The following is a 19,173-nucleotide window of genomic DNA, read 5'->3' as shown; positions in this document are numbered from 1 at the left end:
AGAATGAGATGGTCCAGTAGTACTAATAGACTCAACTGCTATATAATAGAGAAAAAGATTTAGCTTGAAAAACTTTCAAGCGCAAGCTAATTATGTTGTGGGTTAAAGGAAAGGACATTTTTCTGACAAATACAAAATAAATTCAAATGTTAGTCCATATGCAAATGTTAGTAAGATTTTCACTCTAGGATGAAACCTCAACTAAACAAACAAAATTTTCAATCAATTATCTATACAATAAGACAAAGAATAGATCTAAAATTAAAAGGAAAAAAAATTACACATCACCCTACAAGATAGAGATGTATCTTATGTGAAATTACAAGTAATTAACGACGTCAAGGAAATCTTCAATAAGCCATCTGAGGTCACTTGGTATATTTTTTTATACTTAAGCAGTATTAGAGGAATATTTTAGATGTTTTCATGGAAGTTCGATCTTATGCCAAAAGTATTACCCAAATGTATCCACTAGTTGATTGATCTTATGATTGTTGGAAGCCAATAGTAAATTCTCGATTGAATTATAAGGTTTTGGTGGCCTCGGCAAAGTTAGTAGCAAGTGTCATAGTTTAGTATACAAAGTGCTATAGTGTAATAGCATTATGTGTCATAGTTTAGTTTCAGTGTTCCACCAAAAGGGTAGGAACTATACATTTATCAATGGTATATATGCTTGAGTTAGTTTATCAGATGTCACAATATAGCATTCATGCCTTAGTTTACTTTAGATGCTTTATTTTATTTTTTGTAGTAATAGATTCTGCAGTTTGTAATGAACCGATTGATTATAAGCTGATCAGATGATTTACCGTCTTTTATATAATTACAGTATAAGTATGATCATTTTTGCAAGAAAAGATATCGTAACTCACTTACTGCAAAGTAGTCAAATCAGCTTATAAAACGCACATCCACAGTGGAGTTACCAGTGGTGGGATCCAAGGAAAAGCAGAGATCGGTTGGGAGTAACTGAGAGGTCAGTTCATCCCACCAGCTGGAATTGTTTGCTTGTGTGAAATGTCACCTACCTTGCAATAAATCAGAGCAACTTCCGGAGGGTCCATCTTTCTCTATAAATGCCACCATCTTCTAAACTTCAATTCCCTTTTCACCTTCTCCTTGCCTAGCTTCCCTAAGATTCTGCTGTTCTCATTCTTCATTGGCTTTCTTGTTTGTATTTTTTTTTCCCCACTGCTCTAGAGTTCAAAATCTTCAGGGAAACGAAGCTGCTGTATAATTATGTGTTGATTCCATTTTGGGGACTGATCACATGCAACATTTCTACCTCTTAATGTTTCTGATTCATGCAGCATACCCTAAGTGAAGTCCTTCTGTCCTGGTTTGTGATAAAGTTCACCCTTCTGCGTATGAGTCATCTTGCTCAATCCTTCTCTGTAGTTTTTCTCTACTGGTTCTATGTTTTTCACGATTTCTTGTGTTGAGAAGTGAGTGTTAGCTGGAGCCTTTTTTCCATCTTCGCAAAGATATTGGCTTCTTCGTATTTTCGTCAACTAAGTAGCTAAGCTGTAGCCTCACCGAATTCTAGTCGACAAAAGCAACTTATTTTTCCTCTGCTTGTTCTGATGGCTTCTTCTAGTGGAACTTCTTCCGGATCCAGCCTATTGCACAACTCGGGTTCGGAAGAGGACTTGCAGGCTTTGCTGGATCAGAAGAAACGGAAGAGGATGATATCGAACCGCGAATCGGCTAGGCGATCGAGGATGCGCAAGCAGAAGCAGTTGGATGATCTGATGGCGCAGGTGAGTCAGTTGAGGAAGGAGAGCAGCCATGCGCTGTCCGTGCTGAACCTCATCGCGCAGCGCAGATCTGGCGTGGAGGCTGAGAATTCCGTGCTGAGAGCTCAGGCGATGGAACTGAGCAACAGACTACAGGCCCTCAATGAGATTCTTAACAATCTCAAGAGCAGCAGCAGCAGCAACAGTTTTCATCCACGCCCTGAAGTTTTTCAGGCTCAGTTCACTGATAACCTCATCAGTCCATGGAACTTCAGCTGCACGAATCAACCCATCACGGCTTCAGAAGAAATCATGTTCCAGTGATGAAAGACGAGGTCAAATTTCTAGCTTTGGTAGTACTTCTTGTTCAATATTCTATGTAATAATTGTTCCTAATATGTTTAAGCAATCGGGGCCTTCCATAAGCTTGTTTGTGAAGGGCGATTAGGCTCCTGTCAATGGTTTGTGATGAGGAAAGATCAGGTTTGCGTGAATGTTTGATCGCTAATATTATATTAAGAACGCGAGTAGCAATTATTGAGGCAACACGAGCCGACAGTGTAAATAACCGTACCGATGTTGAACGGTAGAAAACAGTGCATTGAGGCAACACGAGCCGACAGTGTAAATAACCGTACCGATGTTGAACGGTAGAAAACAGTGCATACAGGCAATTAAATAGTTTTTCTTGACTGCCGTGTGTCTGCACAATCTTTTGGCTTGCGGTCTTAAACAAAACACTTCGGGGAGTAGCAGAGGCTCTGCGTGTTGGAAGAGAATTGGAGACACGTAGATAATAAAATAATCTTTTTTTTACTATATAAGCTATTTATAAACTATATATTCACCTAACTCATTCAAACCACTGGCTTCCTACTCTATCCCACTAACTCATTTAATACAAATACTTTCAGCATAGAACTTTTTCCTTTAACCATTTCTACTATTAATCACCACTCCATCTCACTAATTCAATTATTAATTTTAAATTATTTCATCAACACTCTCTTTTGATTTAAAATTATCAATACTAAAACATGATCTAAAATAAATAAACTTATCTCTTGAAAATGACTTCATCAAAATATCTGGCATTTGTTCATACGTGTTGTAATGCTCCAACATAATTTCATAATTTACAACCAAGTCTTAAATGAAATGTAGACGAATATCAATATCTTTAGTCATCACATGCAAAATATAATTTTTTTTGTCATTACAACCGTCATCTTATTACCACAAAAAATAATAGTCACATCTTTTTATTATTAGTGAAGATCTGTAAGTAGTTTTCTAATCCATGTTGCTAAATTTATTACTGCATATTCTACTTTTGAAGAGGATAAGACTGTAGTAGTTTGCTTCTTTAAACTCCATGAAATTGCTCCTAATCCAAGATTAAAAACGTATTAGTGATGTGCTCTTTCGATCATCTACTGAACTTGCCCAATCACTACTAGTGAATCCACAAAGATCAAATTTTGAAACTCTAGTGTACCAAATTCCATAATCCACGGTTCTTGCAATATAGCATAAAATCCTTTTAGTTACTCCAAGATGATACTTCATAGGATTTTGCATAAACCTGAAAATTACACTAATAGAAAGTAATATCTGGTTTAATATGAGTTAAATAAATTAAACCTCTAACCAAGTTTTTGAAATTTTTTACATTAGCTTTCTCTGAACCATCTTCCAGTTGCAACTTCTCATTTATATTTATGGGCGTAGTAGCTAGATTGTAATTGAATAAACTAAACCTTTTAAGTAGATCTGTCGCATATTTTCTTTATGAGATAAAAATCCCGTCAACTCCTTGCTTCACTTTAAGACCAAGAAAATAATGCAATATTTTCATATCTTATATCTCAAATCTCTTCATCATATTAGATTTAAAATCGATCAGTAGAGAATCAGAAGAGCTCATATATATTATACCATTGACATAAAGACACACAATAAGATAATTATCTCTACCTTGTTCTTCACATAAAGAGTGAGTTTGTTTCGCTTCTCGTAAAATCATTTTGCCAGAAATAGCCATCAATCTTGCTATACCATACCCGTGGACCTTGTTTTAACCTATAAAGTGTTTTTCTCAATTTACACACCTTCATCTCTTTGCCTTCAATTATAAAACCTTCTAGCTGATACATATAAACTTCTTCTTGCAAGTCTCCATTTATAAATATAAATTTACCATCAAATTAATAAACATTCCAATGTAATTGTGCAGCCAATATAATTTTCACAGTTTCAAATCTAGTAATGTGAGAAAATGTTTCCTCAAAATCAATACCTTGTGTTGGTGTAGGAAGCACCAAATGATTGAACCTAAGTTTTGATTATGGTAAAAAGTTTAAAGTTAAAGTTTCTTGTTGTCTAACAAGTTGAACTGAGTGTATAGGAAAGTTCTAAGTGATCTTAGGCAAAGAAAAGTCTTAGTTGAGACTAGGCAGGTGAAAAGTCATAGCTGCAGTTAGACAACAAAGTCCTAGTCCAAGGGACTGAAAAATGTCTTAGCTAGTTGAGGACATTGAGCGAAATCCTAGAGTCGAGGACGTTAGGTGAAAATCCTGGGGGTCATGGACACTAGGTGGAAGACTTGACAGGTCAGGGATCGGGTGTCTAGCATGAAGTCCTGATGTCTCAGACACTGAGCAAAAGTTTAGACAGTTCGAAGGACCGGTCTGGCAAAAGGTATCTCTTCTGAGAGGAGTAAGTGAGGATGTGTTCCTTGAAGAAGGAACAGTAGATATTGGTCTGACCTAGAGTTTCAACAAAACTCAAAGTCAGGATCGGACAGTCCAGAAGCTGTCAAAGTTACTTTTTATATATTGTTTGTCTATTATTCTAACTTTGTTTTGCAGGAAGACTAACATTTTGCAAGTTAGCATTTTGCCTTGTTCGGTCTATCGAATGTTGGGATCAGTCGACCAAACCCAGAGATTTTGCCTAGATCAGTCAATCAAACATCTGAATTAATCGACCGAACCCCCAAGAAAAATGATTAGATTTCAACTCGCGATGAGGTTTTGACCGAGGGATCAATCGACCAAATAGGGAGGTTCAGTTGGGCAAATGGTGGATAAACAGTGAGTTGATCAGACCAAATAAGCCAGTGAGGATAGTGGGATTAGTGGATCGAACGGTGGGATCGATCGATCGAATGAAGATTTCATCTGAAGTGGCAACATCTGGACTAAAAGACGAGTCGATACAGAAGGATCAGTCGACCGATCAGGGTGGATCAGTTGACCGATAAAAGTCAAGTTGTGAAACTTGATCCTGGGATCAGTGGATCTGATCATGCTCAACTCGGCTATAAAAGAAGGTCTCGACCAACACTTTAGAATAGTGATTTAGAACAAACTAGAATGATCTTCTCTTATGTCTGTTTCTTAAAAGATGATTCTACAATATCGTAACACTACTTTAGCAATGACTATGCAAAGATCCAATTTTCCAAGTTGTTGGTAAACTTTATTTTATTTCAATACTTTTAATTATCATTTCTGTACTCTATTTGTAAAGATTTTTCTTAAACTATAGTGATTACCCAATGGGAGCACTCTCACGTGTGGACTTTGGAGTAGGAGTCGTCATAGGTTCCAAACCAAGTAAAATTACTTGTGTTTGCGATTATGTTTCTTTATTTCCGCTATGCATTCTATATTTTGTGAAAAATATGAAAGTCATGAGAGCTATTCACCCCCTCTCCTCTATTAGTATTAGCCCTAGTACCAATTATGAGATGATTTTAAAGGGCTCATATTGTATTATATATCATTATTAATAAAAGGCAAAAGTTGGTTATTGTATTTATTGCAGTTCAGTGCCGATTGAATAAATATAATAATGTCCTTGAGTAGTAGGTTCTTATCTATAATATATCAATTGGTTGAATTCATAGTGAGATATTGTAGAGAACACTACTCTTAACTATTCATAGTCGAGCATTAATATACAAGGACAATATTAATGCATTAAGACTAGCATGTAGGTCAGCGGATGACTTGATCTCACAAGTCATGGATATGAGATATCAGGTTGACACATGGGTATATATTAGAAAATATATACTGAATGACCGACCATGAGAATGTTTCATGGATCGTCGTATGAGTGCCATAAATATTCTCATGTAACTATTGGTATGAATAGTCCTTAGACCTGAAGTCACTACAGTTCCCTACATAAGGAGTTGTACACTTTGGTATCGTCAAATGTCACCCGTAACAAGGTGCACTATAAAGTCGATCACTGGGTATGCAATGAATTATGCGGAGGGATGTGAGTGATGTAGATGGGATCTATCCCTTCCATATGACGGAAGCAATATCTGTGAGCCCCTTGATTAGTAGGACACAAGAAAGCATGACCATGCGTAAATGAGTCAATATGAGATATTGAGCTTATTTGATAAGTGTGTCTACTTAGAGATCAAAAAACACAAAGATTGATAAGAGGATGACACAGTCTATGCCTCATTGATCAATCTAGATATCAAGGATAGAGGGACCAAGTCATACATGATGATAGCCACGGACAGGTTAGGTCGGATCTCGACTTTCTCGTCACTTGGGTAGCAATGATGCCTTGCTAGATGCCACTTATTGTTTATGTATCGCAAATGTTGATTTGGGTACATTGCCAACGTTACGAGAGCCTATAGGGTCACACACTAAGAACAAGTTGATATGGAGATGGATTTATGTGATGAATCAATGGATTAAGTGTAATCCGAATTTGACTCATTGAGTTAGACTCAAAGGGATCCAGTTGTTGGATTGAGTTCAATTGCATGGGAATCAATGGGTTAGACTCATTGGGTGAACTTGAGTTCACAAAGGAAGTTGAATGGTCAAAATTCAACCATTGGATTGAATGGTTGATTTTGAGCCATTGGATTAAAGATGAAAGGGTGATTAGAAGATGAAAGGGTGGAGACTCTTGGTATACCATGAGATGGTTATAAATATCATTTGGATGATATTTTTTCATAAGATTTTCTTTGCTTGAGAAGGTGAAAAGTCCCCTTGATCTTCTTCTTCCTCCTTCCGTTTTCTTGGCTGAGACACACATATAGGTTGCTATTACAACCTTGTGTGTTTTCCCTCTCCATCTTGCTTTGTTTGTGAGACAATCAAAGACAAGGCTTGTTCGTGTGGATACCGTAGTGGCGCGGATGCTTGAACGCGCTGAGATCTGCATCTAAATAAGAAGAGGTTGTTGTCGGGATTGCGAAGGGCACACAACAAAGGTATAATCCTATCATGTAGCTTAGTATAGATTATGAATAGAAAATAATTCTTCCCTTCGCATGGATTCGCAGGATAAGAGGACCTAGTAATTTTTCTGCTACGTTTCCGCGTCTTTGGTGCGCTAGATCCCAACATCCTCCTCCTCCTCTAACACAATGATCCTACACCTTGTTGTTGTAGTACCTTTTGTAACAAGTTGAGCCTTATATTTCTGAATGGTTCCATTGGCATGATATTTTATTTTAAACACCCACTTGAGACCAATCACATTCTTGCCTTCAGGTAGATTCATCATCTCTTGTGTTTCATTTTTATAGATTGTCAATAACTCTTCTTTCATTGCATTTTTTTCATTCTTTTTTTGTTACTGCCTCTTCAAAAGTTGTGGGATTAGTAATAAAGAGAGTAAATTGATCTGATTCATAAATTTCTTTCAAAGATCTAAACTTTACTATGTCAGGGAGCCTAATGGGATTCATACTAAAATAAGTTTCATAAACATGCACAGCGGAAGACATAAACAATAATAATAAAATCTAATTATTACATTACACGTACCACACACTTACAAGAATACAACGTGTGAGTTGTGGCTATAATAAAATTTTATGATAACTTAATTATACTTGCGAGTTCATTATCGAATCTTAGAGAAAGCATTTGCTAGTCTCGCAAGGCTAACCTTCATTGGAATCAATTGGAGTGGAATTGGAATCAACCAGCGATGCTTTGAAGACTCGCCTCTATTCATATCTACACGAAGTTATCCTCAAGGCGACTTTACTAATTCATGAGTCATATCTCCGCATCGGTACAAGCTAAAGGTGGGAGATGAAGCGATCTGAGAGAGGGATCAAGGTATGATTCATGTCTAGGGCCAAAGCAATCCGACAATACAAATTGACCAGTGAACAATGCTTCTAGCCCTTGAAAACCTCACAATTCACTTCCTAGAGCGAGTCTGGCAACACCTCAAGTTCTAGAAGCAAATATTGTTCATTGGAACAGTTTTTCGGTGGCAGAGGAGGGGTGAAAATCTCACTTTCGGTGGTGGGAAGCAACTCTTGTTGAACTGGAAGTGAATCTAATTGCTGGAGCAACATATCCGGTGACAATAGTTGGTGTTCTGGCGAGTCTCAATGGTCGGAAACACTTTCTGGTGGCTAGATTGTTTCAGTAGTGATCCTTTCTGAAACTAGTGGAAACAGCGCGCTAGGCAGGTGGCTATGTTGTTGATAGGGAGTGATCCTTGAATTAGAGACAAAGGGGCTTCTTCTTCCTCTTTGCACAACACAAAGAGAGCATAAAAGACGTCAGCGCTAAAAACCAGGGGAGGAGTCCTTGACGTTGGCTATTTGACGCTCAAGTCAGTATGCTGCCCGATCGAAAGGATGGAGAGATGAATAGCGGATGCATGGGTGTAGCAGAGTATAAAATATTACATACTTCGCCAATGGAGAGGACCCCTCCTTTATATACTACATCTCATAACCTTCACAATCATGAGGTGGCATGGAATGTCGGGTGTCAAAGATTGTCGAGTAAGGGAGTATGTACAACCTGTGAGGCGTATAGTCATCGTCTAAGGAATCTTTCATTACTTGTATGCACTCCTTTCATAACTTATGCACTTAATGAGGCCATTGAAGGAATATGTTGTCATAATGTTGTTGGTTGTTACTCGGAATATCGTACCGGTTCTCCTGTACAAAAAATTTGTACAAGTCCTGAACCTTTCCTAACAACCTATTGTGTTTTTTAGAAATTAAATTTAGAATCGCAAACAGAACTTAACATTATTGATCCCAAATTCAACTTATTTGTTCTTAGAGGTTTAGACTTGGATCACAAACGATGCTTAACATTATTGATCTAAATCCACCCATGTTATAAATTCAATTAAATATTTATGTCACGCCCCCAAAGGAGTCCCTGCCAGACAAAAATCCGACAGCATCTCCCCTGTACCGGTGACAATATGAAGCATCACTACAAACAAAATATACATCAGCCACATGCGGCTGGAATATTTATATACACAACCACGCAGTTATAATAACAGCCCACTCGGCTGGAATGAAACAATCACAACCACGCAGTTATATATAAAACAGCTCACACGGCTGTACTAAAACACAGCGGAAAAACAAAGGAAATCCCACACAAACCAAATAAATACAATGCATGCCGGCACGGCTTAAACACAAATACAATACCAAAACCACAAGATAGCCACATGGCTACACATAAATACAATGCCAAAAATAATAAAAAGATATACAAAAGAAAACAAGCGCGGTCTTCGGATGTGACGTAGGACCCGACAGACAGGATACTCCGAGCGACACCAACCATCTACAAGCTACCTGAAAACATAAATGTATACATGCGGTGGTGAGTATAGGTAACTCAGCGGGTAATAGAAAAAATAGTGCATGGTCTACAAATAAAACATGGAGATCAAAAGTATACAGTCTCAGTAGGGAATAAAGAACATGATCATACTATCATAATCAATGCACCTAAACATATCAAACCTGTTAGGACCAAAAGTAGCTAGAGGGGGGGTGAATAGCTCGTCGCGTGCTCGGTGTTCGGCGTTGCTTGTTTCTTCGAAGATGTGCAGTGGAAAATACAGAAACAAATCACACAACGCTAACACGGTTGGTTTACTTGGTATCCACCTCACAAGAGGTGACTAGTCCAAGGATCCACACCTACACACACACCCTCCACTAAATAAAACTCTCCTTTATGGTAACTACCAAGGGTGGAGAAGCCCTACAAGACTCAATACAAGAAGAAGAAAGGGTAGTAAAGAAATACAAGCTTACAAGCTTACAATGAGTGCACAAACCCTAACCCTAGTTTCTTCTTCTTGCTTTGATCCGCCTCTTGACTTGGAAGAGCCTCCAAGAACCTTCAAGAACTGGCGATCTCGAGCTTGAGAAGAGCTGTGGAGGAGCTGGTGAAGATCTGAAATGAATCTGTGAAGAAGTGTCGAAGACAACGCTCGCCTGCGGCTCAAATACGACTCAAGGGTCGGATCCCGATCGATTCAAAAACTCCCAATCGATTAGGGAGGCTTTGGATCGATTCATGGATCGATCCAGAGCGCCTCTGTGCTATGGAAAAATGCCTGGATCGATCCACGGATCGATCCAGCGCTTATCGTGCGAAGCAGTAGCGTCCCAATCGATCGGCTGATCGATTGGGACCTCTGGATCGATCCACTGATCGATTCAGAGGCTCTCTGTTCGCTAGGAAAGGCCTGGATCGATCCACTGATCGATCCAGCTCTTGGTTTTTTGCCCAAAACCAAGTCCCAAGCCTCTCAAACCAACATCCGATCAACCTTGACCTGTTGGTCCATCATGCCTAGCATCTGGTCACTCCCTTGACCTGCTAGGACTCCCTCACCAAGTGTCCGGTCAATCCCTTTGACCCACTTGGACTTTTCTTTCATGCCAAGTATCCGGTCACTCTCTTGACCTACTTGGACTTTCACCTAGCTTCACTCACTAGGGTTTTCAATCTGCCTAGCTTCACTCACTAGGACTTTCACCTGACTTCACTCACCAGGATTTCTATCTTCCTAGCTTCACTCACTAGGACTTTCACCTGGCTTCACTCACCAGGATTTCCATCTGCCTAGCTTCACTCACTAGGACTTTCACCTGACTTCATTCACCATGATTTCCATCTGCCTAGCTTCACTCACTAGGACTTTCACCTGGCTTCACTCACCAGGGGTTCCTTCCAGTCAAGTATACCTACTTGACTCTTCTTCATTCACACTGATCAGTCCCTGATCAGAATCTCCCCATATGAACAACTGCACCTGCATTGTCCATGTGTCTACATGTATTGTCAAACATCGAAACTATGACCAAGACTCAAGCTTGGTCAAACCAGTCAACCTTGACCTAAGGGATATTGCACCAACAATCTCCTCCTTTTTGATGTTTGACAATATCTTTAAGTTTGGACCATTCTGAGTTAAGCTAATCCCATAGCCTTAACTCCATTCATGCCAAAGTATGAATGTTGGTTCCCTTCATTCTCCCCCTATGACCTCCCCCATAGGTAATGAAGGCCTAACTTAAACCACACATTCTCCCCCTATTGGCACACATCAACCCATCTTTGAGCACACATCAACCCGTGCCTCAATTTTTGGGCACACTTCAACAAATGCCCCATTGTTGAAAAACTCTCCCCCTGAAGAGTTGCTCATCGTTGTTCACAACTTCACTCGTTGTGACCAACACGATAATGAAGGACTCATTCCCTTCATTTTCAAATAATGCTCGCTCTGGAGCATTAACATGGTCTAATGACCCAAATGAAGGTCCCATACCCTTCATTTATCCTTAACCCTACATTCTTCCTCAATGTAGGCAAATGCCCATCCTTGAGCATTATCCACTTAACGGAAGGTTAACCACCTTCCAAGGTTCATGAAAAATAATTTTCATGTCTTTAAAGAGTCCCTCCCCCTAAAGACATGGTGGTAACTTCTGTCATTGCACCAACAATGACTTGGAATCCCTAAAACTTTGGGAAACCCAATTTTAGAAGTTTTGAGGTTCAAATATTCAAAATTTGAAACAAACCTCAACCTAAACTTCAACTTAGCCTTTCTTAACCAATCCATCCTTGTTTTCCACACGAAAACACCCTTTTTATGTATACAAATATATTTTGAGGGGTTAGAAATGGTTACCTAGACTAAAATAGGTTCAAAATGCTGAAAATAAGCCTTCCCAACCAAAATCAGCAACTTGGATCGATTGGAGTTGGGTTCCAATCGATTGAACCTTGCTGAATCGATCCACTGATCGATTCAGGCCTTGTGGATTGATCGGCTGATCGATCCAGCAAGCTTCTGTTCGCGAGAAGCTTGCTCCCAATCGATCCACTGATCGATTGAGACCCTCAATCGATCGGAGGATCGATTGAGGTCTGATAGTTGCTGAAAAATGATTTCAGTCACCTTCAGAGGCCCCTAGAAAATTCTACAAAAATTCAAAAATCATGAAATTTCGTGTAGACATTGTTTAGGGTATAATTTATCATGGAAAAATAGTTTTCTATGAAAATACATCATATTTTCAAAGATTGACACAAGCTTGAAAACTTGCTAAAACTTTAGCGTATTCTTCAAGTTTATGTCTAACTATTCAATGGTGAGAACTATCAAAAGATAGCCTTCACCAAGGTTTTCCAAAATCATTTTGAAAACATTTTCAAAACCAATTTCCCACCATGTTCCTTGGGCTTAATGCACATGACTTGTACATTAGCTTTCCCAATGATGGGAAAACACATAACTATGTGTTTTGATGAACTTAAAACTCAAGGAAATGCACTAACTCAGCATGTTGAGTTTTGTTCATCTTCCTAACATCTCACTTGTATCTATTGTGCATAAAACACATACAAGTCATCTTATAGGTCTTTGTGAGATGTTAATTTTGATTTTGCCCTAACCTAGGGTTCATGCATATTTATCTAGGCATCTTGTGGATATTGACCATCCACCTAGGATGTCATTTGGTATACCACTTGATGATAACTGCCATTTGTCCTTAATTTTAAGGAAATAACATAATGCATGATAATGTTATGGCATACATCAAAAAGAAATAATTTTCAGAAGAAAATTTCCTATAACTACATGATGTATGTATGTCATGACATGGTATTTTTGAGTTTTTCATAATAAGTCATGAATGCACAAATAAAACATGATGTCATGGCATATAATGGGCAACCAAACATGGAAAGATTTAGCATAATTAAAATATACCTGGATTATCTATCTAAGTATCCTTAACCCTTAGCTAATCCTAAAGCATAAACCCTAGATTGCCCAATTTCCTTAAGAAAATGCCAAAACCCAACTTGACATTTCTTTAATCTCTTGAATTAATTATGCCAATTAAAATTTTAAAACGTTCCTCAAATGTTGGCATATTCCATTTTTCATCATAAGAGTAATCACTTTAAATTAAGGCTTAGATTTGCCTTAAATTCCTAAGACAATACCAAAGTCCCAATTTGGTATTTCTTAACACTTGATTTCTTGTGCCATTTAAAGTCTTCTCAAATTTCTTCCTTTATAGCACATTTTACTCTTTCCAAGAGTAACAATAAATCCATTTCATTTTCAAAGGTTAACAAAAACCTTGAAAATGCTCCTTGAGTGTCAATTTCTTCAAAGTTGGGTTAACTACCCTTCTTCTCAGAGTTGACACTCTCTAACCCATCTATGAGATAGAGAAAATGCTCCTAGGAACCCAAAACCTATTGGTGCTCCTTGGATGCTCTAGGTATTCACTAGGGATAACTTCCCTAGATACCTTTCTAGTGACCTTGTTTGGCTTCTTAGAAGTCTTGGTCACTTTTTCTAGGTTAACTCTAGGGATTGCTTCCCTTGTAACCTTCTTTGTGACTTTCTTAGACTTCTTAGAAGTCTTAGTCACATTTGTTGCAAAAATACTTTTAGGGATAACTTCCCTTGTATTTTTGGCTTGACCACTAGACCTAGGGTTGGTTCTATAACTATATGGAACCCTATGGTACAAGGGCACATCCTTCTTAGCCTTTGGTTTGTATCCCAACCCTCTATGGCCATTTGATGGCTTTGATTTTCCTAGCCCTAGGTATTGCTCATTTTGCCCTTGTAGGATATTTTCCATCCTTTTTAGGGTCTTTTCCATTTTATCAAGTCTTGACCTCAAGACTTGATTTTCTATCACTAAGTCCTTAGTTTTTGGTTTTCCATTAAATTTATGAGCATTTTTATTTCTAGGCTTGTAGCTAAAATCCTTAGAGTTTTTGCCTAGACTTTTACCTACATTCCTAGCCCTAGGTGTAGTGGTTTTAGCATGAAAAGCTATATGTTTTTCCTTAACGCTATCATGCTTCCTATTTTCATGGTAAATAGCATTAAAATGATGTAAGTTAGAACTATCATGTTTTTACCATAATTTAAAGGGGTAGACTCAATGAAAGTTACCTTTCTTTTTACCTTGGAGGCTCCCCCTTGACTTGAGCTTCTTCCATGAGCCTTGACCACCTTCTTCCCTTTAGGGCATTGACTTCGGTAATGCCCCTTTTGATTGCACAAAAAGCACACAATGTGCTCCTTGCTCTTCTTTGTTCCGGGAATGGTCTCCTTGGGCTTCTCCTTGCTCTTTTGTGCCACTTGGCCCTTCTTCTTGGCCAATTTAGGGCATTTACTTTTGTAATGCCCATGTTCCCTACATTCAAAGCATATAATATGATTTTTATTATTAATTAAAATGTTTATACCTTTTTGTGTAGGGATGACACTTTCTCCTTTGGATCCGAAGGTAGAAGCTTCCTCTTGATCCGAAGATATTCCTCCATTCGATTTTGCTTGACTTGCGGAGGTGGAAGCTTCTTCATCCTCATCTTCTCTTGACCCGGATGTGGAGGATTCTTCTTGCTCTTGTTCCGGTGTCAATGAAGATTGCTCCCCCTCAATCCTAGAGGTGGAGGCTTCACCTTCTTCTTCATCTTCATCCTCTTGTACATGAAACAAGGAATATACTCCTTCCTTGCTCTTTTGATTGCTCTCCTTTGAGGATGAAGCTTCTTGGACCTCCTCTTCGGATGTTGAGCATCTCTCAACCTCGGAGTCCTCCTCTTCTTGGTTTTGATCCATTGAGTCGCCCTCTTTGGATTCTCCTTGATTTGGTATAGTGGAGGAGATCTCATGAATCCTTGCCAATTTTCTCCAAAGCTCCTTGGCATCTTCAAACTCTCCAATTTGCTCCAAGATGTTGCTTGGCAATAAATTGACCAAAAGCTTGGTCACTTTGTCATTTGCCTCACATCTTTGGAGTTGCTCCTTACTCCATTTGCTTTTCTTGAGAGCTTTGCCCTTGGAGTTTGTTGGAGCTTTGAAGCCTTCCATTAGAGCAAACCATTGCTCTATCTCCATCATAAGAAAATTTTCGATTCTTGATTTCCAAGAATCGAAGCTTGTGGATGTGTACGGTGGAGCCACCCTTGTGTCAAATCCAAGTCCATCCTGGAATTGCATCTTGAAGATGAGCTTCTTGAATTCTTTGACTTTGATGAATTTGCTCCAACTTCTTCACTCTCTAGCTTTGCTTGTTTTGTTTGCCCCTTCCGGCGATGATTCCGGTGAAGAGCGGCCTCGCTCTGATACCACTTGTTAGGACCAAAAGTAGCTAGAGGGGGGGGGGGGGGTGAATAGCTCGTCGCGTGCTCGGTGTTCGCCGTTGCTTGTTTCTTCGAAGATGTGCAGCGGAAAATACAGAAACAAATCACACAACGCTAACACGGTTGGTTTACTTGGTATCCACCTCACAAGAGGTGACTAGTCCAATGATCCACACCTACACACACACCCTCCACTAAATAAAACTCTCCTTTATGGTAACTACCAAGGGCGGAGAAGCCCTACAAGACTCAATACAAGAAGAAGAAAGGGTAGTAAAGAAATACAAGCTTACAAGCTTACAATGAGTGCACAAACCCTAACCCTAGTTTCTTCTTCTTGCTTTGATCCGCCTCTTGACTTGGAAGAGCCTCCAAGAACCTTCAAGAACTGGCGATCTCGAGCTTGAGAAGAGCTGTGGAGGAGCTGGTGAAGATCTGAAATGAATCTGTGAAGTAATACTGAAGAAATCGCACGCCAACAGCTATAAACGACGTCAACGGTCGGATCCCGATCGATTCGAAAACTCCCAATCGATCGGGAGGCTTTGGATCGATCGACGGATCGATCCGGAGGCTTTATGTGCGATCGCGATTCTCCCCAATCGATCACCTGATCGATTGGTAGAGACTTTGATCGCGGGACCTCTGAATCGATCCACCGATCGATTGGGCATGAGCCAATCGATCGGTCGATCGATTCGATCCATGTGTGTTTTGCCCAAAACCAAGTCCCAAGCCTCTCAAACCAACATCCGGTCAACCTTGACCTGTTGGTCCATCATGCCTAGCATCTGGTCACTCCCTTGACCTGCTAGGACTCCCTCACCAAGTGTCCGGTCAATCCCTTTGACCCATTTGGACTTTTCTTTCATGCCAAGTATCCAGTCACTCTCTTGACCTACTTGGACTTTCACCTAGCTTCACTCACTAGGGTTTTCAATCTGCCTAGCTTCACTCACTAGGACTTTCACCTGGCTTCACTCACCAGGATTTCCATCTGCTTAGCTTCACTCACTAGGACTTTCACCTGGCTTCACTCACCAGGATTTCCATCTGCCTAGCTTCACTCACTAGGACTTTCACCTGGCTTCACTCACCAGGATTTTCACCTGGCTTCATTCACCAGGATTTCCATCTGCCTAGCTTCACTCACTAGGACTTTCACCTAGCTTCACTCACCAGGATTTTCACCTGGTTCATTCACCAGGATTTTCACCTGGTTCATTCACCAGGATTTTCATCTGCCTAGCTTCACTCACTAGGACTTTCACCTGGCTTCACTCACCAGGGTTTCCTTCCAGTCAAGTATACCTACTTGACTCTTCTTCATTCACACTGATCAGTCCCTGATCAGAATCTCCCCATATGAACAACTGCACCTGCATTGTCCATGTGTCTACATGTATTGTCAAACATCGAAACTATGACCAAGACTCAAGCTTTGGTCAAACCAGTCAACCTTGACCTATGGGATATTGCACCAACAAAACCTACTAACCTGACATACATACTATACAAACCACAACCAACATAATGATAGATACATACCTAATCTGGAATCGACACATGGTACAATGATCAGTAAACTCACCGGATCTGCAACAGATACACCCGTGACACCTGTGCAATATAAGTACGACTGCATATACATGTAAAATAAATGACATGTATGCAGCATGACAACCATATGCAACAATCATATCGCAAACAAATGCAACATACCACAAACACATGCAACTAGTATCTACTAGGCATGTATGCAAATATATCTCCAACGATGCACCGCGCATCAAATGCAAATGTGCATGCATGCTCCATGGTCACCCCCGCCACCTCTCTAGACACCACGACCCCTGTATGGCCGAGAGGCTTGAGTCCGTGACAAACCGTACTAGCCTCCAGTACATGCACCGCTATAGGCGGCCGAAGCGGACGGTCAGCTAAGTAGTTATATAACTACATAGCTAAGGGTCCCTGACCACTCACAACTCAAGCCATCTGACTACTGTACCCTCAAGACCCACTGCTCCAGAGTGGTCGAGGCTGACAGAACACTGAGCGGCTGAATAAGCATGACAGGACTAGCTCCACTCCTAGTTACCACTCTCCAACAGTGGCCGAATGGACAGCTATAAACAACCGACAACTCTCTCACCACAAGGGAGACAATAGTCGTCAGTATGCAATGAATGATGAACATGATATATATATATATATAATCATGATACAGACACCGTCATCATCCATGCAAACTCTAACTCCATATAAGCACTCCACAACATGAATATAATCGTCATGATAAATCCACACATCCCACCGAACACATGTACACAACTACACACGTATAATCAACCAAAAATCTCCAATAATCCCCCTGGAAACATATGCACAGATCGTAAATACAATCAACATGTATCCTCCAATAATAAACACATCAGACACGTGTATAAACCACAAACATACAATCAACATAACTCCTCCAAAAGTACATAACCAAACACGTGTGTACATACAACATGCAAATGTACGGTCAACATGATGTCTCCTAAAACACATACCAAGCTACATACAATCCACATTATGTACCCAATCAGCATGGTAATACTAACAGCCCGACAATCCCTACGAGACCTGTTAGGATCCTTCGTATGCGGCTAGAGAGGGGGGGGTGTGAATAGCCGCCCTAAATTCTCGCGTTCTTCCTACAGTTAGGGTTAGTCGCAGCGGAAATACAAGGAAGAAACTAAGGAGAAGAAAAACAAACCGATGTAACGAGGTTCGGAGATGAACTCCTACTCCTCGGCGTGTCCGTAAGGTGGACGAAGCCTACCAATCCGTCGGTGGATGAGTCCCCGGAGAACCGGCTAAATATGAGCTCCTTATGGGTGGAGAAACCTCGCCACAACTTCTTGTCGACTGTTGAAGAAGCAACAGCTTCTCAGACGCCAACCACAGCAGCAGCTCAGTCGGAGTCCCAGCCGAAAGAAGAAGCTCACGCGAAGCTTGCGAAGACGAGCTCAACAAAGCTCAAGCACCAGAACAGCAGCTCTGTAGCAGAAGAGAAGAGAAAGAAACTATATCACAGAAGATGCCCTCGTCTCCTTTATACCTGCGAAGAAGAAACAGCGAAAAAACTAGCCGTTGCGTTGCAACGGCTAGAACCCTGATCGGTCTGTGAACCGATCATGCCCTGCGCTGATCGGTCCCCAGACTGATCAGTCAGTGCACAGAAAACTTCTGTGCGTACTCTGATCGGTCTGTGGACCGATCAGGCCACAGCTGGATCGGTCCACAGACCGATCCCAACTCTTGGCTTTGAAGCTCTTCCTTCCGCGACATCGTCTCCTGATCGGTCGCCACGACCGATCGGAAGCTCTGATCGGTCCACGCACCGATCAGCGCCTTCTCGCGGCCATCGATCACCTTCCGATCGGTCCGCATCGACGATATCGATCGAGCACATCGATTCGATCGGTCACCAGACCGATCAGATAACTAGTGACTTGGTTTTTGCCCAAACCAAGTCCCAAGCCTTCCAAACCAACATTTGGTCAACCTCGACCTGTTGATACTTCATTCCTAGCATCTGGTCACTCCCTTGACCTGCTAGAATTCCCCGCCAAGTGTCCGGTCAATCCCTTTGACCTACTTGGACTTTCCTCAACACCAGATGTCCGATCATCCCTGATCCATCTGGATTTTCCCTTGCCTGGCTTCACTCACCAGGACTTTCTCCAACTGCCTGGCTTCACTTACCAGGACTTTCCCTCGCGCCAAACTCCCTGTTTGGACTTTCCCCGTGCCAAGTCTCCATACTTGGACTTTCCGCGTGCCAAGCTACCTGCTTGGACTTTTCCCCGTGCCAAGTCTCCGTACTTGGACTTTTCCAATGCCAAGTCTCCATACTTGGACTTTTCGCGTGCCAAGCTCCCTGCTTGGACTTTTCCCGA

The 19,173-nt window shown here is 40.6% G+C and overlaps 1 protein-coding gene across 2 annotated transcripts; it reads left to right on the top strand.

Annotated features, from left to right (window-relative positions):
• Nucleotides 1-1,080: 1,080 nt before the first annotated feature.
• Nucleotides 1,081-2,233, top strand: LOC121984337 (bZIP transcription factor 44-like). Of its 2 annotated transcripts, XM_042537225.1 has the most exons (2): nucleotides 1,081-1,342; nucleotides 1,601-2,233. In XM_042537225.1, the coding sequence occupies exons 1-2, from the start codon at nucleotides 1,308-1,310 to the stop codon at nucleotides 2,061-2,063; spliced, it is 498 nt and encodes a 165-aa protein (XP_042393159.1). In that variant the 5' UTR covers nucleotides 1,081-1,307; the 3' UTR covers nucleotides 2,064-2,233. The 2 variants fall into 2 exon arrangements, with proteins under 2 accessions (XP_042393159.1, XP_042393160.1); XM_042537226.1 differs by having other exon boundaries at nucleotides 1,084-2,233.
• The last annotated feature ends 16,940 nt before the right edge of the window (nucleotides 2,234-19,173 follow it).

The sequence above is a fragment of the Zingiber officinale genome, chromosome 5B, assembly GCF_018446385.1.
Source record: "Zingiber officinale cultivar Zhangliang chromosome 5B, Zo_v1.1, whole genome shotgun sequence".
Taxonomy (NCBI): domain Eukaryota; kingdom Viridiplantae; phylum Streptophyta; class Magnoliopsida; order Zingiberales; family Zingiberaceae; genus Zingiber; species Zingiber officinale.
This window is presented reverse-complemented; position numbering and strand designations above follow the sequence as displayed.